The sequence below is a fragment of the Eriocheir sinensis genome, chromosome 30 (genome assembly GCF_024679095.1).
Source record: "Eriocheir sinensis breed Jianghai 21 chromosome 30, ASM2467909v1, whole genome shotgun sequence".
Taxonomy (NCBI): Eukaryota; Metazoa; Arthropoda; class Malacostraca; order Decapoda; family Varunidae; genus Eriocheir; species Eriocheir sinensis.
In genome coordinates, this window is record NC_066538.1 from 13,285,464 (window position 1) to 13,297,226 (window position 11,763).

An 11,763-nucleotide genomic window follows, 5' to 3' on the forward strand; every position below is an offset into this window, starting at 1 on the left:
TCGTGTAACAAAACGAATAAAAACAGTGTCCTGAAAATATAATCCCTTCGTCACGTCAATTAAAAACGTTCCTTGAAGTGAGACGGGCGATCGTTTTTACCGCCGTCAGGACCGAAGTAATTACGGCCACGAACAGTCACCGGCGAGACAGCAAACGTTCCCATGCAGCCAATCAGAAACACGCCGCAAAAAGAGAGTCTGCCACTGAGCGTCTTGGCGCAAATAGAAAACGAAGAAGCGGAACCAAGTGAAGCTGTTATTTTCTTGTTTCGGATGTCTGGTTAAAATAATTCCCAATCACATGTAATTTCGTTGTGTGCGGGTGTGTGGGTGTGTGGGTGGGCGGGGGTGGTGTAGCTATCTGTCTGTCTTCCTCTCTACTACTTGTTGTATTGTTGTTCTATTACTTATTTTCTTGTTTCGGATGTCTGGTTGAAATAATTGCCGATCACATGTAATTTCGTTATGTGCGAGTGTGTGGGTGTGTGGGTGGGCATGGGTTGTTTTGCTATCTGTCTGTCTTCCTCTCTCAGCGTCTGTCTGTGCACCAACCTTTCTATAGCCGAAGAGGGACGGGTCGATGCCTGGGATCTCTCGGGGGGAGTAGAAGGCGGTGTACACTCGGGCGGGGGAGTCCTGCGGGGTGGTTAGGGGGACCTTTTCCTCTTCCTCCTCCTCCTCCTCCTCCTCCTCTTTCTCCGCCTCCTCGTTTATCTCTTCCTTCTCCTCTTCCACTTCGCCCATCTTCTCCACTTTCCTCTCCTTCGGTATCCACGGGTCCTCCTCGCGGGTCTTGGGGAAGGACCACACCTGAGATTTGAAGGGGACAGGTGAGCAAGTGGAGGATCAGGACGAAGAGGAAGGGAAGGAGGAAGAGGAGGAGGAGGAGGAGAAAACAGAAACCTTATTGACTCATTACGTGGTTCCTCGCTCTAGTGATTTAATCTTCTCGGGAGTCACGTCATGCCTGCGAGCATATGCCTCTTCGGTACGTACGCGCCCTGTACTCTTGTCGCTATGAAGTAATTGTAGATTCGATTCTTAAAGGAGTTTTTGCTTCTCGCACTTCCGACCCACGCAGGAAGGCTGTATCAATGGCGGATTTTTTTTTTTTTTTTTTTTTTTTTTTTTTACAACAAAGGGGACAGCTCAAGGGCACACAAAACAGGAAACAATAATATAAAAAAAGCCCGCTACTCGCTGCTCCTAAAAAGAATCCAAGGAGGTGGCCGAAGGAGGGGTCAATTTCGGATGAGTCTGTTCGAGAAGAAACTACTTCTAGTGTCTGTACTGCATCACCTCGCATGTTCATGTATAGGTAGACCATTATTGTTAGTTTTTGGTTGGTTTGGGGCTGAATGAACTTGGAGTGATCGACGTCACTGAACTTTTCGGGTGTGTACTTGTAAAACTGAACCATATCTCCTCTTAAGTGTCTCTTTCCCGCGTTAAGAGGTTGATTCGCTTGAGTCATTCCTCATAAGGCTGAGTCTTTAAGGGTGAAATTATTTTCGAAGCGCATCGCTGAACCCTTTCCAGTAATTCCATGTCCTTCCTGTAATTGGGGGACCAGAATTGCGCTGCATCTTCGAGGCGAGATCACACCGCTGAATTACATAAAATATCATTGGTGCAACACATTTTCTCACTACAATGCCGTTAAAATGTTCCTATCGCCGTCATTTTGACAGAAGTTGCACTTTTACGTGAAAACAATCTTCTGAATACACCAGAAGAAGCAGAGCCAAGAAAAGATACAACAGATTTGTTTGTGGCATTCCTCGGTGATGTGCCAAGTGTGTGTCGTTAAAGGATTCACACGTAAATGTTTGTATCACTTATGCAGCACCAATGACTTCCACCATTATGATGACCTTCATGTACTATTTAACATAGTTTTGGATAAAGCGTATGTCATTAATAATTATTAATGACATACATGATTTATTATAATAAATCATTACCCGACATTTTAACTTCGTAAATGATATAAGAAATGTGTATCATTGAAAGATGTAAATGTGAATTGCATGTATCAGTTATGCAGCATCAATGACTTCCATGATAATGATGAACATTAATGTACTACTTAACATTTTTTTAGAGATGATTAAGCGCATGACTGATGATCAATCAATTTTTTTTTCCTGCAGCATGAAGTTCTAGTTGAAGTAGAACGTACGCTGAAGGGACACCAAAAGAGGATCAGGAATATGAAAAAGAGGAGGAGGAGGTGAAGGGAGATAAATAGGAAAAGAAGAGGGAGGAGAAGACAGTAGAAAGGTGAATAGGAGGAGGAGGAAGAAGAGGGAAAGGAGGAGTAGAGGCGTCACCCTTGAAGCCACTTGTCTGTTTACACTACTCTACTGGTGAGGTGTGTGTGTGTGTGTGTGTGTGTGTGTGTGTGTGTGTGTGTCTTACGTAACCCACGTTTACATACCTGTTCGTGAGCCGTGAAGTCCGTCGGGTGGCCGTCATCACCACCACCACCACCCCCCGTCATGGCCTGCGTCGTGGTGTCTGAGAGGCCGCCGCTGTACACACCTTCGTTAGATATCCTCAGCGGGGCGGCGGAGACCCTTCTGATGGGGTTGTCACCTCCGGGTTGGATGGGGTCGCCGGCGATGACCCTGGGGGGGCTGGGGGACTCCAAGATGGCGTTCTCCTCCTCATCAACACCCTCAGGAAGAACGGCTGGGGAGAAGGCGTCCACGAAGTCAGCCTCGGGGATGGGAGAAAACACCATGCTGGGGGGCGTTCCTGGGGGTCTTGTGGGGATCGGCGTGAGGGTGACGGGGGTTGTGCGCGGGGGGTTGGTGGTGATGGGGAAGGGCGTATACTGGGGGTTGAGGCGATGCTCGTGGGCGGAGGGCGGCGGCGGCGTCAGCAGCTGGAACACGCGGTTACTCAGCAGGTCGAGGTTGAGGCCCTGGTAAGCGTCGTGCCTGGAGGCGGATGGCGAGAAGTCATGGGTCAGCGCCTCGATGTCTTCCCTTGCGGCGCTACCCTCCCTAACCTTCCCTTCTGCGCCTCTTGCTGTGCCATCCTCCTCTTCGTCGGCCTCTAGCAGCTCAACTTCTCCCTTCGTCCTTAGCCTTCTTACATGGTCGTCGGGGGCACGCGTGGGCTCCTTACCGCCATATACAGCGTCCTCTGCAGTGCCTCTCACAGTGCCAATCTTCCCTACAGTGCCAAGGTCCTCAACGGTGCCCTTGAAACCCCCTCCCACTGGCCTCCCGCCGCCAATCTCCTCATCAATGCCGAATTTACTTGAGACCTGCACCGAGTAGTCACCTCCGGCGCCGCCCACAGACACTCCGCCCACGTGAGGCCTCGTGGGCGGGGTGACGTGGGTGCCGAGCTGCGGTGCCTCCATCAGGAAGAAGGGGTCTGGCCTGGGCGGCGGCGGGGAGAAGGAGAGGGGGATGTGAGGGGCGTGGTGGTCCCCTCCTTCAAACATCTCCGTCTCCTTCAACACTCCAGCCTCCTCCGCCTCCTCCTCCGCCTCCTTCGCCTCCTCCTCCGCCTTGAGCTGCGCCACCAGTCTGTGCTTCACCTCCTGCAGCCGCTTTGTCCCGTCCACCGCCTCTCTGCTCTCCGCCTGCTCCTCCACCACCGCCGCCGTCGCCGTCGCCTCGCCCTGCTGCTGGTGATTCTTAGGGTGGTAATGGTGTGTGTAGCCTGGGTGGTGATTGTCGTTCTGGTGGTTCTGATAGTGGTCGTTGTGGTAGTCGTTTTGGTGGTTGCTCTGGTCGTAGGGCTCGTTGTGGTAGCCGCTCTGGTGGTGGTTGTAATTGTTCTTGTCTTCGTTCTTGTGGTCGTTCTCTTGATCGTTCTTGTGGTCGTTCTGGTGGTGCTGGTGCGTGTAGTCGTTCACCGCCGCCGTCACGTCGTCCAGGATGCGGTAGAGGCCGTTCATGAAGGAGCCGGTGAGGGAGGAGGCGCTGGGGGCGGCCTCTCGACTTGGCTTACCTCCATCCTCCTCCTTGACCTCCACTACATCCACCCTCCTCACTTCTCCTTCGCCTTCACTCACCACTTCTTCTTGAGGGGTGCCTTGACTCGCCTCAGTAACCGCCTCCTCTTCAAGTCCTCCATTCTCAAACAAGGTCACTCCCACCTCCTCCTCTAACTCTACCTCTCTTCCTCCTCCTCCTCCTCCTCCTCCTCCTCCTCCTCCTCCCGTTAGCTGTTCAGTGGGTATGTACTTGACTTGCACCGGTTCGTAAGTGAGGAATACTGGCACGGCGTTGGGTGTGCCTGGGAGGTTAATGAAGAACGGGCTGTCGGGGTGGTACAGTGGCGAGGCATCCTCCTTCCTGCTCACTCCCCCTCCCGCTCCCCCCACTCGTACCTCTCCGTCTACTCCTACTCCTGATGTTCCTGCTTCTGCTCCTGCTGTTTCTCCTTCTGTTCCTGGTCCGATTCCTACTTCGTCTCCTCTTAGTTTTCCTCCTTCTTCTTCTTCTTCTGGTTTTCCTATTCCTGCTTCGAGTCCTTCCTCCTCTCTTCTTGTTTCTCCATCTTGTCCTCCTACTCCTTCTCCTTCTCCTTCTCCTCCGATCACTGGGTTACTTGTGTTGCCCGTGTCCGTTCTGTCGATGTGTTCCGGGTTCCCTTCACTGTAACCCGAGTCTCCTTCGCTGCATTCTGGGTCTCTTTCTTTGTAACCCGGTTCTGGTTTGCTGTATTCCGGGTCCCCTTCGCTATAACCCGGATTTCTTTCGCTGTAGTCTGGGTCTTCTTCGCTGTGATCCGGGTCTCTTTCGCTATAGTGTAGGTCTCCTTCGTTATAACCCGGATGACGTTCGCTGTATCCCGGGTTCTGTGTAGGTCTCCTTCGTTATAACCCGGATGACGTTCGCTGTATCCCGGGTTCTCTTCAGTGTAACCGGGATCTCTTTCGCTATAATCTGGGCTCCCTTCGCTGATATCCGGGTTCCCTTCACTATAACCCGGGTCTGTTTCGCTGTATTCCGGACCTCTTTCGCTATGATCCGGGTAACCTTCGCTGATATCCGGGATCACTTCACTATAACCAGGATTCCTTTCGCTGTAGTTCGGGTCCCTTTCGTAATATTCCGGGTGTGCTTCATTTCCTTCATTGATCAACTTGACGTCACTTATCACACTCGGTACGTCGTCTTCGTCCACTCCTCCGTCACGCACGCCCTTGTCTTCACTATACGCGGGGTCGTTAGCGTCGTATCCTGGTTCGTTATAACCGTGCGTCGCTGCGTCTTCTCCGTATTCAGTCTTTTCCTCATTGTATGCATTTCCTCCCTCATTATAAGCGACCTTGTCCTTATACACGGCTTCTTCTTCTCCATTGTATTTGACGTCTTCATTATGGGTTTCCTTGTTGTCGTCATAATCAGCTTCGTATTCTTTATTCGCGGTGTAATCCTCAACAAACACCACTTCCGCTCCGTTATGATCTAGTCTATCTTCGCTGAATACGCTTCCCTCTTCGTTATCTGTTGCTGTATCGTCATTATCAAAGGTTTGGTCTTCGCTGTACGCTGTTCCCCCTTCACTGTTCTCGATTTTAACTGATTCTCCTTCTGCTGCGCCTTCCAGTCCTCCCGTAGTACCATCTTGCCCCAAGGACGCGTGTGGCTTGTCGTCCTGACCAAGGTATTTAACGAAGGAAAACGGAATGAGGATCGTCGCCATCTCGGATTCGGTGGTGGTGGTGGTGATGGGGGTGGTTGTGGTGGTGATGGGGGTGGTTGTGGTGGTGGAAGGGGACGCATCTCCATCACGGAAGGGTTTTATTGTTGTGGTGAGCTCATGTTCCGTCTCGCCAGCGGTACGGTCGGCTTGTCCTGCTCCCGGTAGTTCGGTCTCGGTTGGGGGACGGTCCTTAGGCGTGTCCTCGTTCCTGTTCGTGTTTAGCAGGTACGACCACAGGTTCTCGGTGAAGTTGCTCTCCTCCTCGTGTGGTCGTTCTTGCGTGTCATCGTCGCTGGGTGAGTCGTCGTCTGCTGGAAGGTCGTGTCTTGTCATGGGACCTGAGTCGTGGGAGAGTCGTTCCGGCCCAAGGGTGGTGATGGTGGAGTCCGCCGTGGTGGTGCTGGTGATAAAGGAAGTCGTGGAAGAGTCCAGGAAGGCAGTGGTGTCGTGGTAGTCTTGTGTGGAGGTGGAGGTGGTGGAAGATGTGGAGGTGGTGGAAGATGTGGAGGTGGTGGATAAGGTGGAGGTCTGGGACGGTGCATTTATAGCCACCTTGCTCCCCTGCTCCTTAATCACCACCTGCCCCTCGCCTCCTACGACCCCGGGGGCTCTCGGTCCACTCAGCAGATCCATCACGGAGAGCTCAGACGGGCGGTCGTTCGTGTCGTTGAGAACTGTGGGAACGACATCGGGGGTGGTCGTTGTGGTGGAGGGGATGATGGAGTCACTTCCCGCGCTATAGTATAACGAATCCTCAACTACCTCATGCCTTAAATCACCTCCTTGGCCCTCTTGTCCCTCTTTTACCCCTTCCAGTTCCAGGCCGGGGTAGAGGAAGCGGTTGGGAGTGAGGGTGGTAGGGGCGGCGGTGGTGGAGGAGTTGCGGTTGAGGTAAGGTCGTTCTTGGGCCACCAGGGAGTCAACTAAGTCCTCGTAGTAGTCGTAGCCCTTGAAGTCGTCCTCGTCTGCTATGTTCGGTTGGTTTCCGTTTGGTGACGAATCGTGTAAGGTCGTTGTGAGGGTCGTAGTCTCCCCTTCTTCGCCCTCGCCGTCTTCTGTTTGAGTCTGGTTTTGTGACTCTTGCGCCTTCCTCTGCGTCTCCTTCGTCTCCTTCCTCGGATAATACAATACGCTAGGACCCGTCTCGTAAATCTTCATCCCCTCGTCCTCTCTTCTTTGAGCTCCTCCTGCTGCCGCGTTCTCGGGCCCTTCTTGTGGTTTCGAGGCCAAAGAAACGTCTCCTTCCCCGACGCCTTTCTGTTTGGGTTCGTCCTTCATGTCGCTTTCGAGAGCCACAGTGAGGGCGTCGATGATACTGGCGAAGATGTCGGTTGTTGAGCCACTTGTTTTTTTGGTTGTGGTAGTGGCAGTAGCAGTAGTGGTGGAAGGAATGGTTGTAGTAGTAGTAGTAGTAGTAGGAGTAGCAGTAGTAGTAGTAGTAGTAGTAGTAGTAGTGGATAGTCCCTCTCCTTTAGTTGTCTCCTCTGCTGCCACCCTAATTCCTGCTGACTCCGTTGTAGTAGAGGTAGTAGTTGGACTGGGAGTAGTAGTATCAGGAGTAGCAGTAGTGGTAGCAGTAGCAGCAGTAGAAGTAATATCAGTAACAGCAGCAGTAGTGGCAATAGTAGTAGTAGCCTCAGCAGTAGTCGTGGCAGCAGCAGTAGTCGTAGTAGTAGTGGTAGCTGCAGCAATAGTCGTGTCTGCCTCACTGCCCTGTCGTATAGAAGGCGACGTCGTGGTTTCAACGTCCTCACTCACGTTACTCGCAACGGCACCGTGAACTGAGGCAGGAGGGTCACGTTTAGCAGTGGTGGCGGCGGTGGTGGTGGTGGTGCTTGGGGCGGTGGTGGTGGGGTCGATGGTGGTGGTATCCAGTGCCCCGTTAACAGCCCCCAAGTCAGCCCGTTCCATGCCCGGTCCTTGTTGTTGGCCCTCCCCTTCGCCGCCTCCCGTTAGCGTGTTGACCAGCGTGTGTGCGTCGGTCACTCCCTCGGTTGTCACATCGATGCCGGCCGTGGCTGCTCCTGTGGCCTCCGGGTCTCGTTCTGTTGGGCTTTGTTCTGCCTCGTTCTCTTTGTTTTGTGCTCCTGGTGGTGGAGGTGAGGATGTTGGTGGTGGGAATTGCTCTGTGCCTGCTTCCCCTTCTTCCCCTTCTCTTCCTCCTCCTCCTGTTTCTGTGGGTTTGATCCTCTCTTCAATCCTTTCTGTGGGGTTTGTTAATGCCCCGATAGCTTCTGTTGTAATCTCTCCTTCTCTCACTCTCTCTGTTGCCTCCGTTCTTAGTTCATATATTCCCGTTGTTACTTCCGTTTCTCCTACTCCCTTTTCTGTTGCATCTGTTCCGTAGCCATCAACGTCTCCAATGTTCTCTGTTCTGGTCTCTTCTGCTCCTCCTGTGGGCTCTGTCGTGGTTTCTGTCGTCCCTTCTGTGGTGGCGAGTCTTTGGGTTCCTTCTGCTGGGCTCTCATTGGTCGGGATGGTTTCCTCTAAGAACTCTGTGACTCCTTCTGTTGTGTAAGAAACTGTAGTCTCTGTAGCCGCCTCTGTAGCCCCCAAATCAAGCCGTAGCCTGGAGTCTGTGGCTGAGTCTGTGCCTGTGTCAGTGGGGGAGTCTGTAGTCTGTGCATCAGTCTTTCTGTTGACATAGGAACTTTCTGTGGTTGCTGTGTCCGCTTCCTCGTTGGTGATATAGACTGATTCTGTGGCCGCAGCATCCACTGTGTCACGGATTTCTGTGGTGGTCAAAGTTCCTGGGAAATCTGTGGTGCCCTCTGGAAGTTCTGTGGCTGATTCGTCTCTGGAAACTTGAATGTCTGTGGGGACGCTCTCTGTTGTCTGGTCGTCTATGAGGGTCGTCTGTGCCACGCTTGGATACAAAGTCGTGGAGTCTGGAATGTCGTTGAGCTGTGAGTCGTGTTGAGGCTGGATGGGTGAGTCTGTGTCCTGTGGTGGTGAGGTGGTGGTCGTGGTGGTCGTGCTGGTGAGTCGTATAGTTCCCAGGGACGACTTTTGGGGGCCTAGAGTCGTGCTAATCTCCTCCTCCTCCTCCGTCCTTAGTGGTGGTGGTGTGGTGGTGGTCGTGGTGGTAAGTCGTATAGTTCCCAGGGACGACTTTTGGGGGTCTAGAGTCGTACTAATCTCCTCCTCCTCCGTCCTTAGTGGTGGTGGTGTGGTGGAGGTCGTAGTGGTGGTAGTGGTGGTTGAGGTGGTGGTTGCAGGGGGGGTGGAGGTGGAGGTTCTAGAGGTGGTGGTGGTGTCTTGTAGCTCTGGTGGTGAGGTTACGATACTCTCACCACCAGCATCACCACCACCAGCATCACCACCACCAGCATCACCACCACCAGCATCACCACCACCAGCATCACCACCACCAGCATCACCACCACTGCTATCTTGGGAGGCGAAGGAATTGGAAGACGAAGAAGAAGGAGGAGGAGGAGGAGGAGGAGGAAGACGAGACCCAAAGTGATAACCCTCCTGCACAACATTCTTCTCCTCTTCCTTCCTCTGCACCTCTTCCACCTTCTTCTTCACCTCCTCCTCCTCCTCTTCTTCCTTCTTATCCTCAGTGCTAAGATCAATCCTCAAACGGTTAGGATCAACAGCTTGTGTAACAGGCACGAAAACCTCTCCTCCTCCTCCTCCTCCTCCTCCTCCTCCTCCTCCTCCTCCTCCTCCCTGGGGCAAGGCCTGGACACGTAGCTCCTCATCCTCAGTACTCCAGAACCTCAAGACAGTTTTCTCTCCTCTCTTCACGAAAATCTCCTCTCCACACTGCAGAGACTCGCCTGGGGGAAGGAAAGAGAGGGAGGAACATTAGTGAGGGTTGGAGGGAAGATACGGGAAGGGATGAAGGGAGGGAGGAGGGGAAAGTATACGACAAGGAAGGGGAGGAGGGAACAGAGGGAGAGGCGTTAGTGAAGAATGAAGAGATAGAAAGCGAAAGGGAGGGAGAGAAAAAAGCGAAGGGAATGGGAGTGATGAAGGGAAAGTAAAAGAGAAAAAGAGGAAGTTGGAGGGACGCAAGGAGCATACGAAAGGGACGAAAAGAAGAAGAGATGAAAGGAGAAATTCTAAAGATGGGGAAAAGAAAATTAAGGGAGCGGAGGAAGAAGGGGAAGAAAGGGAAGCAGAGGAAATGGAGGGGATGAAGGGAAAATGAGAAAGATAGAGGGAAAAGACGAAATGAAAGAAGAAGAGATGAAAGGATAAATTCTAAAGATGAAGAAAAGAAATTAAGGGAATGAAGGAAAAAGGGGAATTGAAGCAAAGGAAATGGAAGGGATGAAGGGAAAAGGAGAAAGATAGAGGGAAAAGACGAAATGAGAGAAGGAAGAATGTAGGAAGGGATGAAGATGAAAAAGAGAGGGAAGAAAGGAAGAAAGAAAATCGAAGAAAGAATTGCGTCGAGAGATGAAAGGAGATTGAGAGCAGGAAGAAAGAAGAGAGAGAGAGAGAGAGAGAGAGAGAGAGAGAGAGAGAGAGAGAGAGAGAGAGAGAAAAACAGGTGTATATAATTAACACCTATATGAGAGTTACTTTAGACGGACACTGAAAGAATATAAGCAAACAGCCCTTTCCTTTGTCTTCCCTCCCTCCCTCCCTCCTCCATCTTTCTCTCCCTCCCTCCTCCTTTCTCTCCTTCCCTCCCCTCCATTCCCGCCTTCGCCTGTGTGTCAATATACGCGTAACTGTTCCTTTGTGTTTGTCTGTTTGAAGAAGGAAATGATGCTGCTTGTGTGTGTGTGTGTGTGTGTGTGTGTGTGTGTGTGTGTGTGTCTGTGTGTGTGTATGTGTGTGTGTGTACGGTAGCACGTTCATGAGGGTATGTGCACCTCGTAAGTATTCTTGTGTATACACACACACACACACACACACACACACACACACACACACACACACACGGGTACACACACGCACACAGGTATACACGAGGAAGTTATCTATTACTCAATTAACCTCTCGAGACCCGACCGTGGGAATCAATGGCCTCGAGAGAGAGAGAGAGAGAGAGAGAGAGAGAGAGAGAGAGAGAGAGAGAGAGAGAGAGAGAGAGAGAGAGAGAGAGAGAGAGAGAGAGAGAGAGAGAGAGAGAGAGAGAGAGAGAGAGAGAGAGAGAGAGAGAGAGAGAGAGAGAGAGAGAGAGAGAGAGAGAGAGAGAGAGAGAGAGAGAGAGAGATGGGAGGTGGAAGAAAACACTACATAGGAAGAAAACCGAAAAATAATGAGGAAGGAAAGGCATTTGAAAAAGAAAAGAGAGAAAGAAAACGAAGAAAAGAAGGAAAATAATGAGAGAAAAAATGGAAGGAGCGAGAAAGCAAAGGAATAAATGAAAGAGAGAAATAGAAGAGAAGAGAGAAAAAGAATGAGAGAAGAAGGAAGGACAGAAAAGTAAGACCAAAAAAAAGTGATAAAAAGTTCAAAGAGAGAAAGGAAAAGAGGAGAGTAAACGGGTGAAAAAAATGAGAGAAAGAAGAAAAGACCAAGAAAAAAGGGGAAAAAGAAGGAAAGAAGAAAAAAAAGGGGTGAGAAAGAAAGGAAAATAAAGAAAAAATGGAGGAAAAAATAGAAGAAAGAAAGAAGATAAAGAAAAGGAGAGAAGAAAACGGAAGAAAATGAGAGGAAAAGGAAGGACCAAGAAAGGAAAGGACATTAAAAAAGGAAGAAAGAAAGGAAATGAGAAAAAGAGAAGAATAAGGCAGAGAGTAAGGGAGAAAAGATAAGGAAGGAAAATAATGGAAGGAGGAAGAAAGGGAAGAAGAAGAGAAAACAAAATAGAAAGAAATGAAGGAGAAAGAAAAGAAGAAAGATGGAAGAAGAAAAGGAGGAAAAGAATGGCGAAGAAACACGAAAAATTACAACAAAGGAGAAAACGAGAGAGAGAGAGAGAGAGAGAGAGAGAGAGAGAGAGAGAGAGAGAGAGAGAGAGAGAGAGAGAGAGAGAGAGAGAGAGAGAGAGAGAGAGAGAGAGAGAGAGAGAGAGAGAGAGAGAGAGAAAGGTTAAGGTTAAGGTTAAGGTTATGAGGAAGATTATTCAAGGTCACGGTCATAATTTTCTTTCTTCTCCCTACCTCCTCCTCCTCCTCC

The 11,763-nt window shown here is 50.8% G+C and overlaps 2 protein-coding genes across 3 annotated transcripts in view; both read right to left on the bottom strand.

Moving 5' to 3' along the window:
• LOC127005582 (general transcription factor II-I repeat domain-containing protein 2-like) overlaps window positions 1–4,821 on the bottom strand; it is a 24,784-nt gene extending 19,963 nt beyond the window's left edge. The window contains exons 1-2 of one of the 2 annotated variants that reach the window (XM_050874516.1): window positions 2,441–4,821; window positions 553–810 (exon numbers count right to left, since the gene is read on the bottom strand). In XM_050874516.1, coding sequence (XP_050730473.1) covers window positions 553–810; window positions 2,441–3,919 — 1,737 coding nt within the window. In that variant the 5' untranslated portion in view covers window positions 3,920–4,821. The remainder of the gene's footprint in view (window positions 1–552; window positions 811–2,440) is intronic. The other variant, XM_050874517.1, reaches the window with a different exon arrangement.
• Window positions 4,564–11,763, bottom strand: part of LOC127005335 (mucin-5AC-like) — a 23,064-nt gene continuing 15,864 nt past the window's right edge. Inside the window, exon 3 of the mRNA XM_050874102.1 lies at window positions 4,564–9,464. Coding sequence (XP_050730059.1) covers window positions 4,564–9,464 — 4,901 coding nt within the window. The remainder of the gene's footprint in view (window positions 9,465–11,763) is intronic.